Source organism: Hyposmocoma kahamanoa, unplaced genomic scaffold, assembly GCF_003589595.1.
Source record: "Hyposmocoma kahamanoa isolate Upper Pololo Valley unplaced genomic scaffold, ASM358959v1 181, whole genome shotgun sequence".
Taxonomy (NCBI): domain Eukaryota; kingdom Metazoa; phylum Arthropoda; class Insecta; order Lepidoptera; family Cosmopterigidae; genus Hyposmocoma; species Hyposmocoma kahamanoa.
The window spans coordinates 1591736-1619530 of record NW_020653712.1 but is presented as its reverse complement, the minus strand read 5'-3'; the positions used below and the strand labels follow the sequence as shown (position 1 = coordinate 1619530).

Below are 27795 nucleotides of genomic sequence, written 5' to 3'. Positions count from 1 at the left end.
ACTAAATTTTTGTTAGATAGGATTTAAAAAATATCTGATATTTCAATAAAAACTTAAACTTGGTCGTTGAAAGACCAAGTACAAAGACACCCTTTATTCTCATAAGGACAGATTCTCAATAGGACGGATTCTCAAGAAGACGGATTCTCATGAAGACAGATTCTCAAAAAACCGGAAATTGTACAGGTGCACGCAAAAGTATTTGAAATACGCCTCGGTAACATAAGTTTAACGTATGTCTGCATGTTCCTTGCGCGTTGGTTACTTTTTGTATGGGCCTTTAAATAGTACTTTTTTTTGTCGTCGTGGCGATAATTGAGGATGCCTATCATTGAGGGATGCCTATTTCTAGCAGTGGACGTCTTTCGGCTGAAGTGATACTGATGATGATATCACAATATTTGGTCAAAATGTCAATCCACTGTTCCCAGGGTGTAAACAAACCGATACATCATAAATGGTTAATTTGTGCATTTATGATGCACGTGATCATTTTTTAAATTTATTTGAAATTATTAATTGATCCTTTTTTTCACAATACATAACATATAACGCATTATGGTGTGTCGGTTTGTTTCATCATCATCACACAGCCTGTATACGTCCCACTGCAGGGCACAGGCCTATGTATGGACCGTGGGTATCCATACACGATGCTTGTTGTTGACTCCCGGGGAATAGTGGATTGAAACAGCAGAGTAGGTATATGAGTAAATTGCAGTGGAAAGTGTAATCTCCTTGCTGTATAATTTGTTTTGTTACTGGTGATTTGATAAAACTAATTATTAAACATGTCATTGATTTGACATTGTCATGAAATATCTTGAATGTAAGCTAATTTTCCTATCTCTATGTAAAATCATTGATTTTTTTTTCAAAAATGGATAAAGCGGGCCCTAGTTCTGGAAAAATTAACATCGTGATAATTGAAGGAAATAAAGGTACGACTCAGTTTATGAGCTGTTAATTTTTATGAATATTCATTTACTGTGTCAGGACAGTTTTCCTATCGTCTCTGTTCCGTTTGGAGCTGTACAACATGTATTGATGGATAGAACTGGGGAGTAGTTCAGTTGTGATAGATCGGTTGACCGGACCATACCATACCTAAACTTTCATGTGGTAGTACAGTTAACCGGACAGACGATAATTCTTAGTGACCATGGGTACAGTCAAATCTATAGACAACCAAAAGTTTAGCTGTGGTCCTGTCAACCGGTATATCACGACTGAACCACGGAAAAGAAGCACCGAATGAAGTTTTTTACTTATTGTTATAGGTAAAGGCCGGTTATCGAATCAAGGAATGGTGCTTCTGCACGCTGGCCATAAATATAATTTTGTTAAAACAAATATGTGTGGTACAACTAATTGGCGATGCGTCAATAAAAACATTTGTAGCACTTCCATAACATTAACAGCTGATAATAAAGAAATTGTGAAAGAAGCTAAACATGTATGTTTACCAGATTATGAACGTAACAAAATTGATTTCACAATGTCATTAGCCAAACAAGAGGTTTGTCTTAATATGGCGCCTATACCTGAAATTTTTGAGAAACACTATTACAAACTTCATAAACAGGATTCTGATCATACATTTGGTCAGGGCGAAATGCTTTCCCCAGAGGAATTACCTACATTCAGTTCAAAAAAGGATACGCTGTATCGGGCACGCTATAAATTTTTAAATGTAAAAAAAAGTAAATTTTTGCGACCCCAAGATGTGCAGTTGCCAGACAGTTTAGTAAGTGATTTCTTTTTGTATGACGATGGTGTTGAAGAGAAGATTATAATTTTTGGTACTCGACTGGCAAAAGCAACATTGAAAACAGTTGATATTGTGTACGTTGATGGAACGTTTAGATGTTGCCCGATTCCTTTCTATCAGCTGTTTTCTGTACATGCTGACATTACGCATGAATCAGGAACTGTGTGCTTTGTGCCATTGTTGTTCGCTTTGTTGCCCAACAAAAGCCAAACTACATACGAGAGACTTTTCAAAATTTTAAAATATCAATTTTTTATGAATATCAGCACTTTCAAATGTGACTACGAACTGGCTATTATCCAAGCGATAAAGGCAATATATCCTGACATTGTAGTAAAGGGTTGCTACTATCATTTTACAAACGCAGTTTGGAAAAAGTCGAAATCGATTAATTTTAGTTCATCCAACGAGGGTCGTAAATGTACTCAGCTCTTTTCCTTATTAGCACTGTTGCCAGCGTCGCTTATACCGGAGGCGTATCTGACATTATGTGAATTAGCTCCTAATACTGAAGAAAGTACACAATTCCAAAATTATTTCTCGAAGCAATGGATCAATCTTATTACGAGAGAAGTTTTCAGTTGTTTTGGCGAGAAATTTCGAACGACAAACGCAATCGAAGGGTGGCATAAAAGAATTAATTCTAGAATTCCTAAAAGGCCATCGATGCTTTATTTCATCATGCTTTTGAAGAAGGAAGCAAAACTGTCGGACATAAAAATTGTCAGAGGGTCCTTTTATTGTGCGGGAAAAAGAAGGAGAAAAAGTGACATTTTAGTTGACAGAAAAATTGAACAGATTGTATCTGAATGTGTACGGAGTGAAATATCGGTCTTTGAGTGTTTGCAACGCCTTGCGATACTAAGACGTTTTGACGACGACAATTGACAAGTTGTTAAAATAATTTTATCTCTATTTTTTTCTCTTTTTCTCCTTACGTGTACTGCTGTTCTTTTGAGAATCTGTCTTCATGAGAATCCGTCTTCTTGAGAATCCGTCCTATTGAGAATCTGTCCTTATGAGAATAATGGAAAGACACGACGCAAGCACATAGAAAAATTCGTGAGGTCCGTTGGTTCGTTCCGTGGCTTAGTTGGTATAGCGTCTGGCACGGTATGCAAGAAGACGTCGGTTCGAATCCGACCGGATCGAAGGAATTTTTTCTGAGTGTTTTTCTGAGTGTTCGATCTTTGTATTAATAATTATAACAAACTAGTGGAGTAATTTCACAAAAAATAATTGAATATCAATTCAATAAAAATTTAATTAAAAACTTAAAGGTTTTTGTTCTGTGAATAGTCGTGGGACAAAAGTTGTTGTTTAAGATTTTAGTTATATTGTCCTGGGAGGTTGTTAGTGTTCTATAAATAACCCTATTTATTCAGTAGCTGAAGCACTGCTTTTTTCTTCTCTTTTTTTTTAATATCTAGTGACGGGACGAACAAGTTATGCGCCTGTTGGTAAGCTACACGCCTGTCCATAACAGTTGACTGCAACTTTAAATCGCAAAGATCTGAGGGGCACTACCACTGCGCTCGTCACCCTGAGACATACGTTGACAAGTCCCACTGTAAGTACTGCTTAACAGCAGAAATAGGTAATATGGCAGTAGGTACTTCCCTTGACGAACACGAGTTCATCTTGTGAAAGATCACAAGGAACTCTAATCGTACTAAATCGTTATAGCCATGGTCGTGTAATGAGAAGAAAAAAGACCAAATGGTTTATTTGAGGCATTATAGTCAAGTTAGCCTGCATGATTATACTATTTACGTGCAAGTGTGATGAAAATTTTAATTATAAACTGGGGCAGGGCTACGTCACTCGCTCAGAGCGCCTGATTATCGTTAGTCAGATTTATTAGGCTATGGGGTTTGTAGCATATGAACCCGGAGTTGGTTTATGTTGTATTAAGAGGGAGCAGAGGAAAAATTCCTAATCTTCGATTTGATTTCAGAGGGGTATATCCACTTTAAAGTTAAAAATAAAATATTGTATGAGTAACTACACGATATATTCAAGCATAGACACTAATCAGAAACATAAAACAGTAAAATATCATCGATAGATAAAAATCACGAAATGACCTCTAATTTTCACATTTTTTCGATTCATCCTCGAAATGCTACAGGTTATTACGAAAAAAATTAGATAATTAATTATATTTATGCATGATCGAGAACTGTCACTACGGATTTTTTTTTAATCCCTTTAGTTTTAGAGTTATTCCGCTAAAACGAATTTGGTACTTTTAATGCGCAAAATTCAACATCTCCTGTCGCATGTCACGCGAACTTCAGGTATATATTTGTTTCACAAATTTGGGCGGAGCCAACGTCAAAACTTTTTTGGCATGCTCCCTCTTAACCCGAATGAGCCCAAATGCGAGTATCGTGTGACCTCGGGACTTGGTACTTGTCAAAAGTAATTAAATAAACATTTTGTAATAATATTATTAAATTTAAACAAAACTCTATTTAAGTGTTTTATTCAGGATTTCTCACCACCCTAATAGATATTCAATTATTTTCTATGCTAATGCGTTGGGCAAGGTGGTCTTTTAATTTCCCAGACAGTCTATTAATTTATTTTTCTAATTTTGTACAGATGAAGGGAACTGGGACCCGAAGGCTAAGGGTATCGACTCCAAAGGCGAAGCAATACAAAGGAGAAACGCTGCCAGCATCTTGGCCACTTTGCCGACCCGATTGGGATCCAATTTTATTCATATAATAAAAAATCCTAGTTTTACTTTTACCCGCATATGATCAAAATAAAAATAGTTCATTAGTTTTGCTATTGCAATATAGATGTCGCCGAACTTGGCACAAAAAACTGCACGTCAAATGTAGTTTCGCACAATTACTTTTTTGTGAAATTACTCCAGCTCCCGTAGCAAGGCTACGTATGATAGTTGCGACGCGTGCGATAAAATTGGGATAAGCGCGCGCCATTGGCTGTCTCAATTAGATCTAATTTAGATAGCCAATAGCGCTTCGTTGCGACTATCATGCATAGCCACGTTACGGGGGCTGTAGTTTGTTATAATCATTAATACAAAGATCACACTTAGAAAAAGTTCGTTCGATCCGGCCGGATTGGACGCTACACCAACTAAGCCACAGAACGAACCAGAGAACCTCACGAATTTTTCTATGTGCATGTTCTCGGATCTTTGTATCTGGTTTTTAACGACTTTACAAAAAACTGTTTAGTTTCAAAAACTCTATTTAGTTTAAATACTTTTTATCCTCGATTTTGGGCATTAATGGGTTTTAGCCCGATTTTAACCATTAACAAAGTGTCAGGAAACCCCGGGCATCTGCCCATCTGTGATGCCATTTAAATTTGAAAAAAATATTCCACCTCTAAGGGTGGCAAACTAAGGGATGAATTCGGTTAGGCGCACTTTCCGGTAACCTATAAGCAAAGTTCGTAGTCGGTTCCTTTTTGAGATAAATTACTTCATTTTAGCGTTAATGAGGCCGAATAGTTTGGCCTATTCGGCTACGGTCTTTGTCGAAAATAATGTTCATTGGAACACTAGTTTAAAGTCAATAAAAACAACAAAGATGTAACGTATACGCTTCCGGCTCAAACACACAATGTACGTACGGTTAGTTACGTAATACGTCTAGCCTTGGAGAGCAATGACAAAAAATTTATCAGTCTCTCGGCAGTAAACAAAGTGATCTGTTCACACTATATTTGTTGTGATATTACATCGAGATGTTGGTGGTTTATCGTATTTTGTAATGAATATTTTAAAGCGTTGTGATTTATAAGTGACAGTGTGTACTACAAGTTGCACCGCAAAAAGCGGTTTTACGTGAAGTGACTAAAAGTCAGTTTGCGAAGTTCTTTGTTATTTAAAAATTTGTAAGTATTACCATACCTATTTATTTTATTGAAAATTATGATACTTCTTTTCTACCAATTCATTATTATATTTTTTTCATCACACTTGCTCGTAAATAGCGTAATTTCAAGGTGGCTAACTTGACTTGAATGCCCCAAGTAAAACCCTCGAACCATTTTTCTTAACATTACAGCCATGGTCGGTAAGCAGTACTTTTTTAATTTGTAGCACGACATACTTCCTTACATAGGTCAGGTTGTAGTTTAAGCAAGGAGGTTCAAAATTAAAACATTATCTTCAAATGTTATCTAAACATAAATTTAATCTCAATTCAGCCTCATACTACTTGAAAACTTATTATAAAGAATTTCTTATAATTGATTTTAATTAGTTTCTGTATAAAAATTTAGCAATACTTTTTTGTAGTCCATCATGTCGGTATGCATCTTTTTTATTTTTTTTTTACATCATCTTATTTTAATATCTATGGAAGAGTAGCTAGCAGGCCATCAATTTTTAATAAAAAATAAAACAAAAAAACCGATATCGCAATATCGCAATCGCAAAATCGATAATTGTTGTGTTGTTTACCACATTTATCCATAAAAAAATAAACATTGTATTTATTTCCTCGTACATGTGACGAAAAACATTGTATGTATCATGGACGGTAAAAAAATACGAATCTCGAGATATTAATTAGCCCTCAGCTTTCGGCTTCGGCCTTCTAATAGACCCTCGTCAATAATTTCTTATTTACATTTCAATGTACTTTTTGTGATAATACTTCAATAAACTAAACAAATCCCTTCGACACTTTTTTTTCGTTAAGATTTTTAGCTTGGATACAAGTCCTTTGAGCCATGTCTTCGTAATTATCGGGATCCTCAATAAAGATTTTCCATTGTGGTTCTAATACATTATGTTTTCACTTTCTCTTAAATAACTCGTCTCACATGTTTGTGTTTTTTAAATAGTCTTAAGCCTCAACTCACACTGGTGCAGAATCGAAGCGTCGCGTCCTGTTTTTAACTACACCGACTAGCGCCGCGCGACGACACTCGCATTACTGCGCCGGGATAACAGGGTCGTATTCCAGAACTCTACTCAATGCTCAAGTCAGGACTTGGGTAAGATTTAAAGCACTGAAAATCATACTCAAGTCTTGCCATTAGAGTCGTATTTCCAGTGCTTGAAATCATACTCAAGTCTGCTCAAGTCCTGACTTGAGCATTGAGTAGAGTTCTGGAATGCGACCCTAAGTGTGTCGGTGTCTGACGCCTCCCGGCGCCCAAAAGACGCGCGGAAGAGAAGAAGCCGCTCAAGTCCTGGCAGGCGTCGACGCTTGATTCCATATTTGCAAAACACACATTTGTACCTTAATAGCAAACTAGAGATGAATATGCTATAGGCGAAAAACATGACGCGTCGCGACGCTTCGACTCTGCGCCAGTGTGAGTTGAGCCTAAGCGGCGGGAGTCAATATTTATGTGTTCACTTTCACTTAAATCACACTATCTTCTATCACTTTGAACAAAAGCTTTGAATTCGTAATGATTGGAATTTTTAGGATAAAGTCTTTTGTGATTTGGTTTAAAATAAGTTTTAACTTTCTTCATCACTATTTCTTTCTTCGTTTTTTCTTCATAATATTATACTTAAAATAAAAATAATCTTTGCAAACGCTGTAGGTACTTGTAACTTCAAAAGCCCGCCATTTCTTTCTTAATCCCTTTTGACACTTCAATTGACGTTTGTCATAGGGATGAGGTAAAGTCGATAGATTTTTAGTATATGATTTTTGAAGCAAAGGTTCTCTCTTATAATTTTATTTTTCGAACGTATTCCGAGCAATGTATAGCTGCCACCATTAAATGCCGACAGATACATTCGCCAGTGCGCCGAAATTCATGTAGTGCCATATGCTGTTTTTGTAGGCCGAGATTTTATTCTCATGCATGACAACGCAAGAGCGCATACTGCAAGAGTCGTCACGGAATACCTTCATGACGTCGCTCGGTATTACTACCATGCAATGGCCAGCACGAAGCCCGGATATGAACCCAATAGAACATTTATGGGACAAGCTGAAGAGGCGTGTTTGAGTTCACCACCCAGCCCCGCAACCCTTACCGGAGTTGAAAGTTGCCATTGAGGAAGAATGGGAGAACATTCCACAGCACTCATATTGACGTTAATTAATTATATGCCAAATCGCATGGCGGCCGTTGTCAACGCTCTTGGAGGCAATACAAGTTACTGAATAGACAATGTTTTCCGATAAGCCACTGTTTTCTTTAAAATTTCTTTACTAGAGTTTCATTTGACAAAGGTGAATTCAAGACTTGTGACACTTAAACTCGTTTTTCCCTGGATTCACAAAATCAAATTTTCAGCAAGGACATACGAAAATGACGTTTAGTAAACCAGCTTCAAAATTGCATTAATAGTTTTTGATCAATGAAACATATTTTTTAAGCTTAGGGCATTTAATACTAAAAATGGGAAATATGTGTCCGGGAGTGTATATATAAAATCGTTTATTAAAGAAAGTGCACATTTACAATAGATCAATTATACGAGTATCTTTGAGGATCAATATTATTCCTCATAGATGGCGCTACGTGTAAAAAGTCGTCGACAACCAAATACAAAGATCCAACAACAAGCACGGTTTGGACAACGGTTGTTAGCGACTATTACTCGGTGTAAATTCTTTGCCTCGGGCGCTTAAACTAATTAATCAGCTACTTATCTCTGACTCAGATTGACAAGACCCAGCAGTACCTATTTAAATTAGCTTTACTATAATTTTAATTTTTAATCTGACATTTTATTAATTTTACTTCATGACATTTATTTTATTCCTTAATCTCTTTATTACCTTCACATGATTTTTTTTACTATTTGCGAATTATGTATTATTGCTTGTACCATTAATTTACTGTATTTTAATTTAAACGTATTCCGACTTCAGCAACTATTGCGTCTAGATATATTCTGTTAGCAATATGTTTGTACAATAATGAAATAAATTAATTACGTGTGAATGACGTCGTCGGTTCAGATTGAAGGAATTTTTTCAAAATTTTCGATCTTTCTATTAATAATTATAACAAACTAGTGGAATAACTTCACAAAAATAATTCAATATCAATTCAATAAATATTTAATTACAATATTATCCCAATTATCAATCAATACTCAAGGAGAACTTGGCACCTTTTTTATATTTGAATATTTTTGATTGTCTTATCTGCCGAGAGATTATGGCGACAAATCGTATCAAGTTAGTAAGTAGAATTTAGTACCCATATAGTTGCGGTTTTAACTATTCGTTCTTATGTAATAGTTATTTTACAGGTAAGTACTGTCTCCATAATATAATCGAACATATTTTTACTAACGTAATAACTAACGTAATCGACATTTTTAGCGAAATTTATTTGTTAAGAGTCTATACTAGGTGTACGAGCTACCTCGACATACTTAGGAAAATACTATAATAATTGCAAAACTATATACGCTGACGTAGATTCTAACATAAAAAGCTATTACGTGTTTACATTATTAGAGTTCAATAAACGGAATCATTGAGTGCGGACACGTTTTCATTACTAACATCCCGTTCCAGTGATAAACTGATTCACTCTCCAGCAAACTACTACTTAGAGTAAGGGAAGCCGCCCTTACACTAGGTACCTCAACTCGAATTCCAATTTTTCCCGTTCTAATACGGTTCATTTTGCTTGGGTCGAACGGCAGGACATGGGGTTTATTTCAGATTTTTTTTTTTTCAAACGGAATTAAATCTATTTGAAAAATGTATGTTATTTTATAGTTGCGTGTTCTATTTAGTTTAGTTGATATAAAAAAAAAATCATTGATATACGTATAAAGTACATATTTAATACAGCGGTTTTCTTGTAAAATTTCGAGGTAAGTTTATATTTTTTTTCTATCGTTGAAATTTTTAGGAATTGTATTTTCACACTATATAGTAGTCAGCGTTTATCCTCAATTTTACTATATTATATATTTTCCAAAGTGATTTCAACACTTTCACTGTTATAATGAATCAACCAAAGCCATTTGAGATTGAATAGCAATGATATTATACTTGTTGTATAGATCTTAAATAAAGTCTGCGTACTTGACAATTTTTCAAAGAAACAAATTAAAAAAAAATTAAAGCGACGGGAAGAACAAGTCGTGCACCCGATGGCAAGCTACACGCCTGTCCATACAGTTGCAGTGCCACTCAGAGCCCTTAAATCGCAAAGATTATATCGCAGATTAACAACATCCGTAGCCACAGTTGCCACGCTGGTCTACCATGCAGAGGTCGCGGGTTCGATTCTCGGGTTGGGAGAAATATTTGTATGGCCTACATTTATTTCTCTCGTAAATTTGGGTGTGATTTGTGGTTGTCCATGGCACCCGCGACACAGGGTTTCCCTAGTGATCAGAGGAAGATGAAATTCACATTTCACAGTGTGTGTGTGCATGTAAGTGTGTGTACCAGTAACGGAACATTAAGTTCGATTCAGACTATTGGATGAAGCAACTTTTCCGTATCATCATAATTTAATTTTTGCAACCAGTTTGCCAACCTCCTCTTACATTCGAAATTATTCAACCCAAAAATATGAAGCTCTCGATGGAGTTTATTGTAAAGAAAATATCCAAGGAAGCAGAAAAATCTGTGGCTTAAAGCAGTCCTCAGTCGGTCACAAGAGGCCACTATGCAATTTCGCCTATCAGAGCCACTGTCATAAGGTGTAAGGGTGTGTTGTCTCATTTATTTGTATACATTATTATATAATGTATACATTTATTTCTCTCGTGAGTTTGGGTGTAATTTGTGGTAGTCTACGTGTGTGTCCATGGCCCCGCAACACAGGGTTCCCTAGGGCGGTGCTACGCGTGTGTGCGCGCGTTACTTATTTTATTAATAATAATATAATAATAATATTTATTGTCACAAAATAGATTACAACATATTGATGAAGTCCCTGACTCCTGAGCTAGGTATAACCTGTGTGACAGGAGTCAGTGCCCTCTCCCAAATTTTGACAAGGCTTAAGTCTATTTCATGAGAAAAATATAAATTAAAAATTTAATACAAAAAAATAAAGTGAAAGAATCTAATTAAAAGTCTCGGTAAAAAGTACTCTAAGTAATAATTATATAACAAGTTGGATACATTGTAATATGCAAATTGTGATAAATATATCTGTAATTTTGTGTACGAGTGTGTGTGAGTGTGTGTGTGTGTGTGTGGGTGGGTGTATGTGTTTGTCTGTGTTAGTGTGGGTATTGGAATATTTCGTGATGGAAAATTAATTAATTATACCCAAATCAAATCAAGTATCTTTATTTCGTAGGTGATCAAATTACACTTGATATCGTCACATTAAACAAAAAATCACTAATCCTTACCAGATCAATTTCACCAGAGAATAATATTTTATTTCAATCATCACCATAGGTTGGAAAAAGGTGTGCCACATATTTAGATACATGTACAGACATAAGTACAAGGAGCAACATATAGTTGTTAAAACTACCAAATATTACTTCATTATTTTTTCGGATACCGGATTTCCGGAAATGGTATTATTGCATCGTAAGATAAATTCAAATTCAAATTCATTTATTCAGATAACTAGGATCCATAAGTGTTAGCAACAATGAAACTTATAATTAGGTTAGTACTTAAATTCTAGAACAGATTTTGTATTATTAATGAGATGCCGCATTGTGGGACACTCACACCTAACTGCAATTGTCTTCAGGAGGCTGTTACCGCTGCCACGTATTCTGTTCAACAGAGATAAACTACTGACCTTGTAGATAACTGACAGCTTTGTTGCCGTTCCGTCATTGTGACCGTCAATATGCGGGGCGCAGTGCGGTATCTAAAGCTATGGATGGGCCGAGAGTGACCATTCTCGTAACTTTTTTGTTCTCTGCTTTGGCAAAAGGTCAGTTCAGAATCCAACGTCGACTTCCTGTGTCAGTAGTTTTGTCTTACGATGCAGTAAAACCATTTCCAAAAATCCGCAATTGGAAAAAGTAATTAATTAATATTTAGTGGTTTTAACAATTCTATCGCTCGCTTGCTCCTTGTAGCGATATATACTTGTATCTGAAACACCTTTCACATATATGTGAAACACCTTTTTCCGACCATTGGTGAACTGAAACATTCAATAGTTGGAAGTACACCATGCGTTCGTATCATCTGTGTAATAATTGATTTTGTAATAAGCTTTTCCAATTAGTACATTTTTAACATGAGCTTTAAATATAAATTTTGTACGATTTTTAGGAATTTAATTATGAAACATATGCAGTGCCGTTTAAATGACGAGCTAATTTTGTTAAGTCTGAGCATAGGGGTGGCAAGTTTATTTTTGTTTCTAAGAATAAGGTTATGCCACTGATTTTCCGAAATAATGCTACATTTCTGCAAAAATACATTATGCTTGAGCTTTTGTTGGCATGTTGGTACGACAACCCACCCAAAATTTTAAATAAAATAAAATGTAGACCAAGCTGAGGGTGCAATTTTTATTTTACTTTTTTAAAATAAAATTTTAATGTTTATTTTATATCAATTTAAAAATTTTTATGAGATCCTGTTATAATATTTAAATTTTTAGTTTTTAATGTGATTTTTTTTAATTTGCGCCACCTTGCGTTTTAAATATTAAATGCTTAGTTTAAACAATGCTTGATTGCTCAAAAATGCTATCATGCAACTTTGAACTAAACGTCATTTCTGAAAGTCCTTATTGAAAATTTGAATTTAAAAAACCGTAGAAAACTTTTTCTTCGATGATAACTATATTTTTATATTCTAGCCTCCAATGCGAGGTGGCTCGAGTTAAGTGTCCGGGAGTGTATTATTTCAATTTAAAATTTTAATTTTATTTTTTATTGTATTTTATTTTATTACATTTATAAATAAATATTAAACTGTAAACTAACATAGTATTTTACAGATTTACCTAAGGTTTCTGTAAAACTAACAAGTGGACCTTGTTGTTGTCTTAAGTAAAAAAACTATTATTGTCATTGACTTACAATTATATGGACGTCGGGTCCACGCTAAAAAGTGTCCGCACTTGTAAGGCGCTAAAATCGTATACAGAGCGCGACACTCCGCTTTAGTCTTCATTTGTTCTACTGACACAGCGCGATACTGCGATGACATTACAATTTAAATTTCGAATAGGTTGACTTGGGACATTTTTTTCGTGGTTTTTGTATTAGACCCGTCGTCCATTTATTTGTAAGTCAATGATTATTATTGTTACATTTCCAAATATAAGTTCACTTCGCAGAGTTAAAATATTTGTTTCTTTAAACCGATGGCAACCTAACTTATAAATTGCACGTACAGCTCGTTTTTGTTGCACAAAAAATATTGTTTGAATGTCTGCCGTACTATATACTATGTTATTATTATCTTTTTCAGCAACCATGAGGGTCGTCCTTCTTTTGCTAAGTTGCTTCACAATAGCCCACACGTACAAGATACTGTGTGTGCTTACTGTCCCTAGCAGAAGTCATAATATGCTAGCTAAAGGATTTGTCCGAACTCTCTTGAAAGCTGGACATGAGGTAAGAAATCATTGTCTTTATTACAACACGATACGGTACAATATAAAATGTTCTATACTCTTTTTAACAGACTTCATAAAAAACGAGGAGGTTCGTAATTCGACTGTATATTTTTTTGTGTGCAACCCGTTCTTGCAAGCGACCGGATAAACTTGAAAGTATAATTAAGAGGAGCATGCCAAAAAAGTTTTGACGTTGGCTCCGCCCAAATTTGTGAAACAAATATATGCCTGAAGTTCGCGTGACATGCGACAGGAGATGTTGAATTTTGCGCATTAAAAGTACCAAATTCATTTTAGCGGAATAACTCTAAAACTAAAGGGATTCAAAAAAAATCCGTAGTGACAGTTATCGATCATGCATAAATATTTATATTAATTATCTAATTTTTGTCCTAATAACCTGTAGCATTTCGAGGATGAATCGAAAAAATGTGAAAATTAGAGGTAATTTCGTGATTTTTATCTATCGAGGAAACTTCATTGTTTTATGTTTCTGATTAGTGTCTATGCTTGAATATATCGTGTAGTTACTCATACAATATTTTGTTTTTAACTTTAAAGTGGATATACCCCTCTAAAATCAAATCGAAGATTAGGAATTTTTCCTCTGCTCCCTCTTAATCGCTGAGTGCAATAAATACTAATATCTAATTAGTGTTACATTATATAATACTTACGGTTGCTGAGTGGTACCCGGTGGGAGCGAGACGTCCTCCAGGCAGACCACCTGCTAGATGGTCTGACGATGTCGTCGGCGTGGCTGGAAGATTGTGCATGAGATTCGCACAGGACCGATTGGGCTGGCATGCAAAAGAGGAGGCCCATACCCAGCAGTGGGACTTAACGGACTGAGATGAATCAATAAATATAATACTTAAATAAAAATAAATACTTAACGTTGAATCAATCACCTACCCAAGATCAAGATCCGTATTCATTGGCTAAATTAGTACTCCTCGTAACCTCCATTAATGTTAACTATTCAGTAGGCACAAAAAAACGGAACTACTTATATGACTATCTGTGATTATACCTTTATTTTATAACTAAATAAGGGCTTACACTAAAAATATTATAGGATGTCCTTGTATGAACTGTCATAAAAATCTACACAATAAAACCTTGTAACGACGTGCACTAATTTACGTATTTCATAAACAATTTTATCTAGTTTGTTTAAGTAAACACGTTAAAATAAAGTAAAAATAATACCAAATTAATGTTTATTTGTGAGAAATGAGCGGAAAAATGTATATATTTTTTATTTATTAATTTTTTACGACAATGTGCAAAGGTTATTTCATTACACTGCATTTGCTAGAGTTGTGATATGTCGATAAAAAGTTTTCGATAATTTAATAAATAAAAATGTAGTGCGGGTATTTATTCTGAAACGAATTTTAATCATAGGCAATGACAATTAACATGCCTGTCTTATTACTATTTTAAAACCTAAACCTGAACGGAGAGGTAAAGTGGCAGTACTTCCCTGGACAAACACTTTCAGAAAGAGCTTTACTGCTACAAAAAAAGCGTAAAGCTACGTAAGGGGACCCGTCTCAAAGCAGAAGGCGTTTATTACTACAAACAAGTGGATTATATAGATTACAACAAATAGTATGCGTATCATGACAATTCAATTTGTAATTCAGTTTTTGTCAAAACATGATTACACTGCGTTTTTAAAATAGAATTTGTAGGCAATTTGACATCGTTTTATATCATAATGTGATAAAATTTATCTACAACAACATTTATTTTTAAATCTAAGTAGGTAGGTAAAGATAATTTCTTTAATCTCAACTTTAATCAACTATTACGTTCAGAGGCAGGGCTCCGTCACTCGCTCAAGGTCACGCGATGAGTGCCTACCGCTGAGTGTACCGACGTCGGCACAAGCGCTCCTACAAGTCTGTTATTTATGAGCATTCGGCTCCGCACGACTTGACGCGGCGGGTAACGTTATTTTCACCTATCTGAGCGCGTGCTTAGGTTTCTTTTTAATCGTAATGAGCGCCTAGTGTCATTAGTCAGATTTAGGCCATTATAGCGTATGTATTTTCGATTTTGTATGAGATTGACGTGTCTGTTACGTAGTAACTAGTACCAGCGGTTCCGACGACGTTGCTATACGTGTCACGACTTCATTATTCCACAAAGACTGTGGATATTGTGAGCATATACGACACAATGTGATTTTCTATGGTATTGAATAAGAATAATAATAAGAACAGTTTATTGCGTAAGTGCCGAGACACACACGATCTTAAAATTAAGATGCAATATTTTAAATAAAAAAAAATCTTCATGAAAACAATAAATCTGCGTAGCTTAATCGTCGTGGAATATCATCAAAGTTATATTTTAGAAACAACAGCTGAATTTATTAAAATATCAAAATAAATTAATAATAAATTAAAATATCAGCATCGATAAATGCGGATGCTAATGCGGATGCGAATATTTTAATTTGTGCAGATTATCCCCGGAAGCGGACGCGGATGCTGATATACGCAACAACCCTGGTATCTATAATAGAACAAAAGTTAATTTGTTTCAATGTATTTTTTTATAATACCCAGTGACGGAATTAACAAGTCGTGCGCCTGGTTGTAAGCGACACGGCCATCCATAACAGTTGCAGTGCCACTCAGAGCTTTAAATCGCAAGGATCTTAGGGGCACTGCCACTGCGTCCTTCGCCCTGCGACATAAGTTGACAAGTCCTATGTGCTTGTAATTTCACCAGTACCTTTACCAGAAATATAATAATAATAATAATAACGCTCACACTCAACATAGCCCCGCACTAGGGAAACCCTGTGTCGCGGGTGCCATGGACACACACATAGACAACCACAAATTACACCTAAACTCACGACAGAAATAAATGTAGGCCATACAAACATTTCTCCCGGCCCGGGAATCAAACCTGGGACCTCTGTGTGGCAGTCCGGCATGGTAACCGTTCGGCCACGGAGGCAGTTAAGTTAAGGAGAAATAGGTACTATATGGTTTCATACATTCTTCGGCATAACTCTGCGCACGCGGCTATCTACTTTAGCCACGTGCCGCACTTTTGTTTAAACATGCACACACGACATCAAGGAAAGGTTTGCCACCATGGTATCTGTATTTTTACGTACAATATACATTTAGCATTGTCTTTGTAAGTCTTCCTCTGCGTACTACCGTTACGATCCTTGTATGGAGTAAGGTGGCCATTTGGTGACAGTATTTCCCGGGACGAACTCTTTCACAAGGAGCTTTACTGCTACAATAACATTATGAATGGTTTTTCAGGTAACATGGGTGACTCCGTTCGAAGACAACAAGCCTCAAAAAGGCTTAACGATGGTCTATGTTAGTGACATGTTGAAAATCATGGAGAGTAAGTAATTTTTGTTTATATGCCAGACAATCAATTAAAATATACATAAACACAGAACAATAAATATAGTAGAAGTGTTTAGTGGGTGTGGCACGTGCGCCAACAGTACGCGGAGTTCAGTGTACTTCAGCTCAGTCTACCATTTATGTTTGTACGCCATGGTCGTGTCAACTTAACAACAGCTAAACCAAACCTAAATGCAAACCCTTGTCCAAAAAATTCAACATACTTCCTCTCGCCAGCAAGTATGTTAGAGACATCTGTGTGTTTGTCAAGGTTCACTCTCAACATTTCAGAATACGTGGCGAAATAAATTATGAACCAGTTATACCAACCTCGCTGCCTTAAAACAATTTATACGAATAACTGCTTCACCTTGTGCATCAAGATTTTTAATAATTTACCAAATAACATTAAATTACTACAAGGACGTACTTTTAAACTACAATTGTCAAGATGGCTTTTGACACATATACTAATTAACTTTATATTAAAATGCATTTAACTGTAAACAAGACACAATAAATTCCATTACATGTGCACACCTGCTTGCAGGTTGAATACTTTATACCTAAATTAATTTAAGATCTGTATATTTACTGTATTCTGGCAAACAAACGTATTCTATTCTATTCTATCTCACGCAAAACCTTGAAAATTGTGGAAGGCCCGGTGTCCACTGACGGGATAGCTCGGCATCCGTACATGTATTCCTAGGTACGACGCGGCATGTTTAAGCATACCTAGGCGACCTTAGGCATGCCGAAGCATTCCGTCGTGACTTTGTGCTCGCGCCTGGTCTCTCTGCAGATCAGTCTTGCCGTGCATGCCTCCCCGCATCTCATATACCCCCATAGTCGCACTCGGCCTTCCGAAGCATCCCGAAGGCTGCCGAAGCAATCAACAACAACGTCGTCGTCAAATACAACGTTAACATGTTCTGCCACAATGAAAATTAATAAAAATTAATTCTGCCCAAATGGCAGAAATCTGCCACAAATGGTCACACTGTTCTCAATCTCAATGTGACATTGACATTGGCAAGAGGTTCCATTGCTAAATTTCTCATCTCTCATTTAAATATTACCTAAACATTTTTGTCACATTGTGTTTTATTTTTTACTTTATGTCATTACTGTTTAACTAATTGTTTGATTCTGTATTTTATAGCTTTAATGTTTGAAGTGTGTACTATAAAATAACCAATACTTTAAGTAGGTAAACATTCAATCATGCTTAAAATGCGACGTGCGTACAAGAACGTTACATAATCTATGGTCGAACTTAGTCAATTGCATCGTGTTCTTGCATATATGCTAAAAATATATTGTTTTACAAGTTCTTTATTCCCCACTTCTAAAAATATACAAAGATATATTGATATCTCGGCATAAACTGAAATGTAAAATTATATTAGCAAAGTGCATAAACGGCTCTTTGTTGATTTTATAATTATTGGGGCAGCTTTCGCCATCCTTTTTTACCGTGAGCTTTTCGGTGATGAAACCTGCGCGTCGATAAAAGTTAACAAGGCACGGAAAACATGAGAAGTCAGAAGTTTTTTTTCACCTCACTAGCTCGGCAAGGCTTTCTTTCTCATTAGAAACCTGCACGCAAAAGCGTTTTTTGCACGCTGGAACAGGTTTTTGAAATTCAAACTTGACGATGGACTGTGGTGCACCTAACTTTTTCTTTCAATGAAAAAAAAGATAATGACACGTTCGACTACGCGATTTGTCGTCCATTACCTATTTATGTAATATAAATCCATTGGCATATTTTATTCTTATTATTGTTGACATTAAATTGACAACGATAACTAATTGGTTTATTAAATTATTTTAATTCGTCGAAGAACTAAAATAATTTCAATAATCACTTAATCATACAAAATAAAAGTACAAGCAAAAATAAAAATTAATGAGGTGTAAATTTAGAACGCATCCGAAGATAAACTTTCTCTTCTAATTAAAATAAATTATGTTCAACTGTTTTTTCTTTCATCTACCATTTTCCTCGCTATAGTGAGGTGAAAAGTTGTGTAGCTCGCTCGGTAGCAACGTCTGCGTCTCGTGACTTGAAACCCTCGCTACGCTCAGGAATCTATTTTTGAATCGCTCGCTTCGCTCGTGGTTCAATACAAGCACTCGCGTCAAACAACACCTTTGCAGCCTTGCATAACAAATAACTATTTTATGATACCAAGATGACGGGACGAACAAGTCACGCGACGCGCCAGTCCTTAACAATTTCAGAGCCACTCAGAGCTTTACTGACACTCCCGCTGCGCCCCTCACCCTGAGACAAGAGTTGACAAGTCCCATGTGCCTGTAATTTGACCAGCACCCTTTTCCTTTAAAACCGGAACGCAGTAATGCTCACATTACTGCTTGGCGGTAGAAATAGATAAGGTGATAGTACTTCTCTGGCCGAACTCTTTCACGCTGCTACTAAAATTTCTATCTAGTTAATTTAATTCTATGTACTTAGTAATTTGAAAAAAATATTTTTTTATTCTTCAGATATAGACATGATGGACAGCAGCAAAAGCCAATCTTTGTCATTCATTCTGGGCTTTGCGAGAAATGTGAGTTCGGCTACGGTGCAAAATAAGCAGGTCAGAGAAATATTGGTGACACAGCAATTTGATGCTGTCGTTACTGAGTGGTTCATGTCGGATACAGACGCTGGGTGAGTCACAATCAGTTTGAACTTATGCTATCCTGGTAAACGAGAACAGCTATCACGATTTTCGTGTTCTTATTCCATCTGTTTTACTGTCTCCGTAGACGAACGGTTACACTCAGGTTCGATTCCCGCGCCGGGAGAAATATTTATATGGCCTACATTTATTTCTCTCGTGGGTTTGGGTGTAATTTGGGGTTGTCTATGTGTGTGTCCATGGCACCCGCGACACCAGAGTTTCCCTAGTGCGGGGCTATATTGAGTGTGTGCGTTATTAAAAAAAAATATATACATATATGTTAGTTTATACGCGACATACACGTCCGGTACTCACTCGGTTTTAGGGTCCATTGAAAATCAGCCTTTTCCCGGCGGTGACATTAGCTGAGTGGATTCTTTTGCACACGCATGACACCTATTTAGTATACAATAGTGTTGACTATCTTTGAGGTCATTTCATTACCTATTGCTAAGATTTTATTTTTAATTAGTTTTATAATTTTTTTTTGTTATTTTATTTTATTTTTGTTTTAAGATTGTTTTATCTTTTCGAGTTCTTAGGTTTTTGCAATTGTTACACATAGGGAATGAAACTATTGGATGTCAGTCAACCGTGACCATGGCACCTGCAAAGGGCCCGTAACGTTGGTTTGTTTGAAAAAACAAATATGCGCGTTTTAAATCCGGAAAAATAATCTAATTTCCAATTAGTTTTATCTTTTTGAAAAAAATCTAACTGTGTTTTTTAATTAATTTTTATGTTGTGGCGTTATGTAATAAGTGGTTTCTATTCTATTCTATTCTATTCTAATAAATGATAACTATATTTGAATTTCAGCTACGCTGCCATTCTACAAGTACCCTGGATAATTTTATACAGCACCCACGTGCATACACACGTTGAAAATCTCCTTGACGAGGTTCGCTCAGTTTCAACTGTGCCATCAGTAATGACGAGACTCCCTATGCCTATGAATTTCTGGCAACGTCTAGCCAATACTGCCGCGTTTATGATGTTCACTGGATTGATGTGGTAAGCGTGAGTTTCAAGGCACGAGACGCATAACAACTGTGCTGCCGAGCGAACCACACAACTTTTCACCTCACTATAGCGAGGAAAATGGTAGATGAAAGAAAAACAGTTTAACTATAAAACATCAGTTTTTTTAATCTATAAGAAAAAGTTTATCTTCGGACGCTTTCTGAATTTACCTCATAAATTTTTATTCTTGCTAGCACTTCTATTTTGTGTGATTTAGTGATTATTGAAATTATTTTAGTTATTCGACAATTTAAAGTAATTTAATAAACACAATTAGTTATCATTGTCAATTTAATGTCAACAATAATAAGAATAAAATATACCAACGGATTTATGTTACATAAATAATGTATGGCAAATCGCGTAGTTGAACGTATAATTTTCTTTTTCATTGAAAGAAAAAGTTAGGTTCACAGTCCATTGTCAAGTACGAATTTCAAAAAGTTTTTGCACGCAGATTCTAACGAAAAAGGAAGCCTTTCCGAGCTAGTGAGGTGAAAAGTTTATTTCAGGGACAATATATACGCTTCTATAGTAAAATTCCGGTTAATATTCATGGCATTCACGATGTAAGGGCAGAATAGCGACTCTGTCCATACAGGATGTTACTTCGTGATCGCGACGCGGTAACCGATATCTTGAGGGTGTTTTCGGAACAGTTAATAGAATTAAAGAATGTTAAAAAGTGCAGAAAGATGTTGTTAATAGTAAATAAAAAATATAAAACAAAGTTAAATGTTAAAAAATAATGTTCTTAATGCTTAATGATTTGATATTGGCAACTAATTGGTTTAAAAATGCAATAAAATGTCATAATATAATTTGCCACATCAACAAAATAACTAGAACTAGAACATATCAATACAGTAAATCAATCTTCAATGTTGTTCGTAACCGTACGCATGAGGTTTCAAACTATAGTGAAAAAAAAAATTTATTTGCTATGTAATCGAAAAGTAATTGCTCGAAAACATTTACTCGATTGTCCATTCGACCTACAAAATGTGAGCTCTAAGGTTAGCCACATCGATGCATTAAAAGCCCTAAAGAACATGTGCTCTAACGAATTAAATTCATAGATCTTTCGAGAAATCGCTTTTTTGGCTGTTCTTTAGGGATTTTTATGCGTCGATGTGGCAAACCTTAGAGCTCACGATGTATAGGTCGAATAGACATTCGTGTAAACGTTTTCGAGCAATTAATTGATCAAACGGCATTCGACCCCTAGTGGGAAACACGTTTCAAGCACATTGTATTGCTATAATTTTACTGCTCTGGTAATAACTGATTGCATATCCCGCAGGTACAACGAATTTACAGATGCACCCAATTACGAAACATACTTTTCCTCCCTGGCCCAAGCTAGAGGGATTGATCTACCCCCCTACAGAGCTGCAATTAGCAACGTATCCATATTAATGGCCAACTCTCATCCGTCCATCGCACCAGCGTTGAGTCTACCACCGAACGTCGTTTATATTGCTGGATACCACATAGATGAGAGTACACCCTTACCAAAGGTGAATATTTTTATTCATCAATGTTAAAGATCTAATACAAAGAAAAATACTTTCGATCTGTCAGGATCCAAACCTGCAAGTGTGACATACCAGCGTCCTGATTTTGATTCATATCGATCCGATCGTGTAGTCTCGAAATGGTTTCTGAGCGAGATGAACCTGATTCCTACTATATCTTTCTAATTTGTGAGTTAATACAACTATTTTTCCGATTTCAAATGTCAAAAGTTTGAATCGCAATTATGCGCCTCGATTCGAAAGTGACGCAGTTTCCGAACGGGTAGAGGCAATCAAAATCAAGCTGCAGGGCCCCAATTCTGCTAATTTTAAAATCATCTCAGTTGTGTCGGAGAAAGAAAAAGTAACGAGATTAGACAATTTCCTCCTCTTCCTAGCTTTAGACGCCGCACCACGCCCCGAACAAATAATCGCGTTTGTATCGCATTTGCGTCGCTGTTTAAGGGTCGTATTCTAGAACTGTACTCAATGCTCAAGTCAGGATTGCAATGGAAACACAAGCACTGGATACGACCCTAATGGCAGGGACTTGAGTATGATTTCGAGTGCTTTAAACCATACTCAAATCCTGACTTGAGCATTGAGTAGAGTTCTAGAATACGACCCTAAGAGTCGCCGTGATTAATCACTCTAAGATGCGAAAGAATAGCCATCTTCTGGGTAGGAATGGGCGTTATAAATCGTATACAGTTATTGAAACTGTATATTGTGGCAATATCGAATATTTTGATGATATATGAGATGCCGAATCAAGTCGAGCGATTACCAAGTGGGTACCAACACGAAATCATATATTTTCCAAACTATATACCGATATTGCTTCGTATCAGATATTCACTGAGTGGATATCAACGCGAAACCATTTTTTGTGCGTCTTCGAAACTGTATACTACTAACATTGGTCCGCATTGCTCTTGTAAAACTATATCCAATAATATGTAGTTGCGGGCTGCGGGCTGTATTCATGAATATATTGTTTCAGAAAATATACAGTTTCGAAATACGATTTTGAATATTGATATATAGTTTCGATACAAAATTCAGAAAAAGCTATATTACCCATTCCTACTTCTGGGCGAGCTCGTTCCATTGTAGATCCGGATAACCTATCACAAACCCGAATTTTTTTGTCCGAAATAACGTTTGTTCGAATTTTCATTACACCGAAACCCGAATTATAACGAAACAGTTGTTCTTTCAGGATATGTTGAATGTTTATCGCAAACACACGATTAGTTTCGGTTAGGTTAGGTTAAGTTAAGTTCAAAGAAAAAATATTTTCCTCTCAAAATTACTTTCGAGATTATGAAATTTCGACCAAACATTATTTCTGGAAAATGTCATTTCGGACTATTGATAGCTAACCGTAGATCTGAACTTTGACCCAGAGCTGGGTAGTGGTCAAGAGCAAGTCCATTTAATTTAAAAAAATGTAATTTTGGCGAGAAATGTTGACACGTCGTTGTCCGTTATTTTGCAATAAAAGCGCTGTTTAGGTAAACATGTCGCTTACAATAAGTCTTTAATAAGTCTAATTTTTCCTTCCTCAGGATCTTCAAGAAATAATGGACAACTCTCCACAAGGAGTGGTATACTTCAGCATGGGTTCAGTAATAAAACCATCCACAATCCCAAAAGAGACGATACGCGAATTAATAAGAATTTTTGGGTCATTGAAAATGACTGTATTGTGGAAACTAGACGACGTACCCGCGGGATTGCCAAAGAATATTCATGTTAGGAAATGGTGGCCCCAAACTAGTGTTTTAGGTTAGTATCTTAGACAAGTAGCATGACTACTAGACATGGCAATAACGGCTGTTTGTCAATAATAAATTATACAGCTATGCTATTTTACAATAACTGTTATTATAAAATGTTGTCAGATAACCTGTTATTCCGCTGTTTTGTAGTATTGCTTACAACATAACAATGACAGCGAACGCTGCCACCGGTAGTTAAAAGAGCGCTTGTGACAAGTTTGAGAATAATTGTGACAAAATAATGTTTAGAGAAATGAAATTAAAAAAATATCTACTTTTGTCTTGCTGTAACTTCATGAACTATCCACTTAAGCAACAATAAAAATGGTGAAAGATCGATCTTTTTATGAAAAATTTAAAAAAAAAATGTCAAGTGCACATTTTTAACTAACGGTGGTAGAACGAACATAGTGTAGTATTCCCAGATGGTTACATTTCTTAAATTTTCCCAAAAATTTTATTTTCTCGCGTAATATGTAAGTAATTTTTGTTTTTAAGTGAGCTGCATTTGTTATTATAATCCTAAACAGTTTACGAAAGCACCAATATTAGACAAAAACCTAACTCAGATTTGGCGCATACAAAATAAAATCAATGAATTACTGGTAACTTAATTTGATTTAATAACGTGTTTACTTTTTTATTTTTAGGCGTTTATATATTTTACAGTTACAATTGTTAATTACAAAACAAACTTGTAAAATGTAACTTTTGCACACAAAAATGAAACTTTTCAGATAGCGAAATGTAATTTTTGACTCGAGGGCCCTGGCAACACCACGGCAACACTGATTGTGTAACCTGTTAATTTTGTGGTTCTACATAGGTAGCTATATAGTTCGCGCAACGCAGTCTTTTTTTTGTCGCACGCGCTATTCATTATAGAATTGAAATCGGTGCTTAAAAAATTACATCAAATAGTAGACTCATGTATTGCTGTATTTATGGCGGTGTGAACAACCTTACGCGCTTCTAAGCCTACGCAACCACTATTACCATTTCATTGAAGTGAAATGATGAAATAATAAGGTATTTAACTGGATGACGAAATATCATACATTTCTCATAGACGGCTCTACGGCTAAAACGTCGTTGAAAAATCAAATTCAAAGATACGATGCAAGCACATAGAAAAATTCGTGAGGTCCGCTGGTTCGTTCAGTTGGTATAGCGTCTGGCACGGAATGCTAGAAGACGTCAGTTCGAATCCGGCCGAATCGAACGATATTTTTCTGAATGTTCCATCTTTGTATTAATAATTATAATAATATAATTTTCAATTATTTCAGCGCACCCTAACATTCGTCTGTTTATAACCCATGGTGGTGCCCTAAGCACAATCGAAGCAGTCCACTTTGGAGTACCACTCCTCGCTGTGCCGGTATTCGGCGATCAGCCGTCCAACGCATTTAGAGCCGAAAATGCTGGATATGCGCGTGTGGTGCCCTTTGAACCAACACTTGCCCCAAAGTTAGAGATAGCTCTGACAGAATTGCTGAGTAATGACAGGTGAGATAATTTCTGTTTCTCCGACGACTCCAGTGGCACTACCGAGAACACCCGGGCTAAACACAATTTAGAAGATGTCATTTCCTAAATTATAAAGGCAGGAACTGGGCCTCAAGTCAGGGTTGCGTCACTCGCTCGAGGTTACGCGACAAGTGCCTACCGCTGAGTGTACCGACGTCGGCACAAGCGCATAAACAAGTCTTTCATTTATGAGCATTCGGTTCCGCGCGACTGCACACGGCGGGCAGCGTTATTTTCATCTCTCTGAGCGTGTGATTAGCGGCCATTATCATATTAGGTGTTCTCAGCCTAATTACTGTTTCCATAAAATATTCGTGTCTTAATAACTCGTAAACTACTTTGTCTATTTCAATGTCACTTAGACAAATTGATAGTTAAGTTTAAAGTTGTTCATATTTTAATGTTCTTGGGTACATTAAGCGAGAAAAAACAATAGCTACTATCCTGCACTCGTATATTTTAAATTTATCAACCAAGTAATTTTACTCTATTGGTATTTCATTAATTTTATTTCACTGTCCACAAACTCAGCGCGAGCTTGCGATAGCTATTAATGCCATTTTTTTGTAGCAGTGGCGCTCCTTGTCAAAGAGTTCGTCCAGGGCCAAGCAGTAATCGGAGCATTACTGCGTTCCGATTTTGAATGTGTGATGGTGATAATATAATTACAGGCTCATGAGACTTGTTAACTTATGTCTCAAGGTGACCGCTGCTGAGACAGTGCCCCTCAGATCTTTGCAATTTAAAGCTCTGAATGGCACTGCAACTGTTATGGACAGGCGTGGAGCTTACCATCAGGCACACGCCTTGTTCGTCCCATCACTTGCTATTATAAAAAAAATTATAGGATTTCAAATCTCGTCTCACGTCGATGGTGAAAAAGCACCTTAAAGGTGGTTTTCCGGTTACCTATCAGTAATAACATTTGCTCGAATTTTTATAACCTCGAAAGCAATTTTGAGAGGAAAATATTTTTTCTTTTAAACATAACTTAACTTATCCTAACCGAACCTAATCGTGTCTTTGCTATAAACATCCAACATATCCTGAAAGAACAACGGTTACGTTATAATTCGGTTTTCGGTGTAATGAAAATTCGAACAAACGTCATTTCGGAAAAAAAATCTAATTTGTGATAGGTTACCGGTTTTCCACAGACGAGGCGAGACGAGACGAGGAGCGACGAGAATTAAAATTTCGGTGGCCTATTTCCACCAAAAATTGTCATTAATAGCTCGCGTTGTGATTATGAATAGTGAAGATGCCGTAGTGTTCAGTTCATCTAGAGATAAATACGCGGCTAAATTAACACGTCCTGTAAATTATTAATATATGCTAATGGGAGAAGAATCCAATGAAGCCAAATTTTTTTAAATCTCAAATCGTGCGTACTCCACAATCTAGCGATCGGTATTAGTAGCCACGAGAAATCGTGTTTCTGTTGCAGACTAATTATAACTCTATGATGGCAACATCGAGTATATAACCAGAAATAGAGACGAAATGTCATTTAATTTGTTTGAAAACTATTCTGCCATATCATTACTGCGACAACTGCGCTCCGATTGGCTAGCCCGAGTTCGAAACAATTGACGGGTGTCGTCAATGGGTGTCGTCAACTGTTTGACTTCAAAACGACCAGTTAACGTGAGCTTTGCTTTGTCCATTATAGGACAAAAATTGCAAAATTACATATTTAATAACCGATGAAATGTGATTCCGTTTGTTTTGTAATTAGATGTTTTGCTGTTTTTCCCATACCACCGAATAGAACAGCATGGCATTGTTAGAGATATTATCTTTATTATAATAAATACAGAATATTTTTTGGAATATACGGAGACGAACACACAGGTCAGTAGTTGGCCTGTCTATATTTCAGTGCAAACGAAAGCTGATATTTATAAGAGCTGTATCGCTAATGTGTTACCAGGAATATATGGCCCTTAATTAAATTTTTATTGAATTGATATTCAATTATTTTTTGTGAAATTACTCCACTAGTTTGTTATAATTATTAATACAAAGATCGAACACTCAGAAAAAATTCCTTCGATCCGGTCGGATTCGAACCGACGTCTTCTTGCATACCGTGCCAGACGCTATACCAACTAAGCCACGGAACGAACCAACGGACCTCACAAATTTTTCTATGTGCTTGCGTCGTGTCTTTGTACTTGGTCTTTCAACGACTTTTTAGTCGTAGCGCCATCTATGAGAAATCTTTGACAGATTTATCACCCAGTTAGTACCTTTACAGCTACCGGTCCTGGCGAGAGATGTCGCTATTCAGTGTATTAATTAAATTTTTATTGAATTGATATTCAATTATTTTTTGTGAAATTACTCCACTAGTTTGTTATAATTATTAATACAAAGATCGAACACTCAGAAAAAATTCCTTCGATCCGGTCGGATTCGAACCGACGTCTTCTTGCATACCGTGCCAGACGCTATACCAACTAAGCCACGGAACGAACCAACGGACCTCACGAATTTTTCTATGTGCTTGCGTCGTGTCTTTGTACTTGGTCTTTTATTTTTTGTGAAATTACTCCACTAGTTTGTTATAATTATTAATAC

The 27795-nt window shown here is 36.1% G+C and overlaps 2 protein-coding genes across 3 annotated transcripts in view; both read left to right on the top strand.

Annotated features, from left to right (window-relative positions):
• The first annotated feature begins 319 nt into the window (after nt 1-319).
• Nucleotides 320-2659, top strand: LOC113226077. The gene is made up of 2 exons (XM_026458595.1): nt 320-941; nt 1281-2659. Exons 1-2 carry the CDS (start codon nt 881-883, stop codon nt 2657-2659), a joined length of 1440 nt encoding a protein of 479 aa, XP_026314380.1. The 5' UTR covers nt 320-880.
• Nucleotides 2660-5591: 2932 nt separating this feature from the next.
• The window catches only part of LOC113226086 (UDP-glucuronosyltransferase 2B7-like), a 26665-nt gene continuing 4461 nt past the window's right edge, over nt 5592-27795 (top strand). Inside the window, exons 1-9 of one of the 2 annotated variants that reach the window (XM_026458604.1) lie at nt 5592-5650; nt 7568-7885; nt 13117-13262; nt 16567-16654; nt 19177-19345; nt 20178-20372; nt 21685-21901; nt 23470-23689; nt 24972-25191. In XM_026458604.1, the coding sequence (XP_026314389.1) occupies nt 7792-7885; nt 13117-13262; nt 16567-16654; nt 19177-19345; nt 20178-20372; nt 21685-21901; nt 23470-23689; nt 24972-25191 (1349 nt within the window). In that variant the 5' untranslated portion in view covers nt 5592-5650; nt 7568-7791. Of the gene's footprint in view, nt 5651-7567; nt 7963-13116; nt 13263-16566; nt 16655-19176; nt 19346-20177; nt 20373-21684; nt 21902-23469; nt 23690-24971; nt 25192-27795 lie in introns of those variants that run through there. The other variant, XM_026458605.1, reaches the window with a different exon arrangement.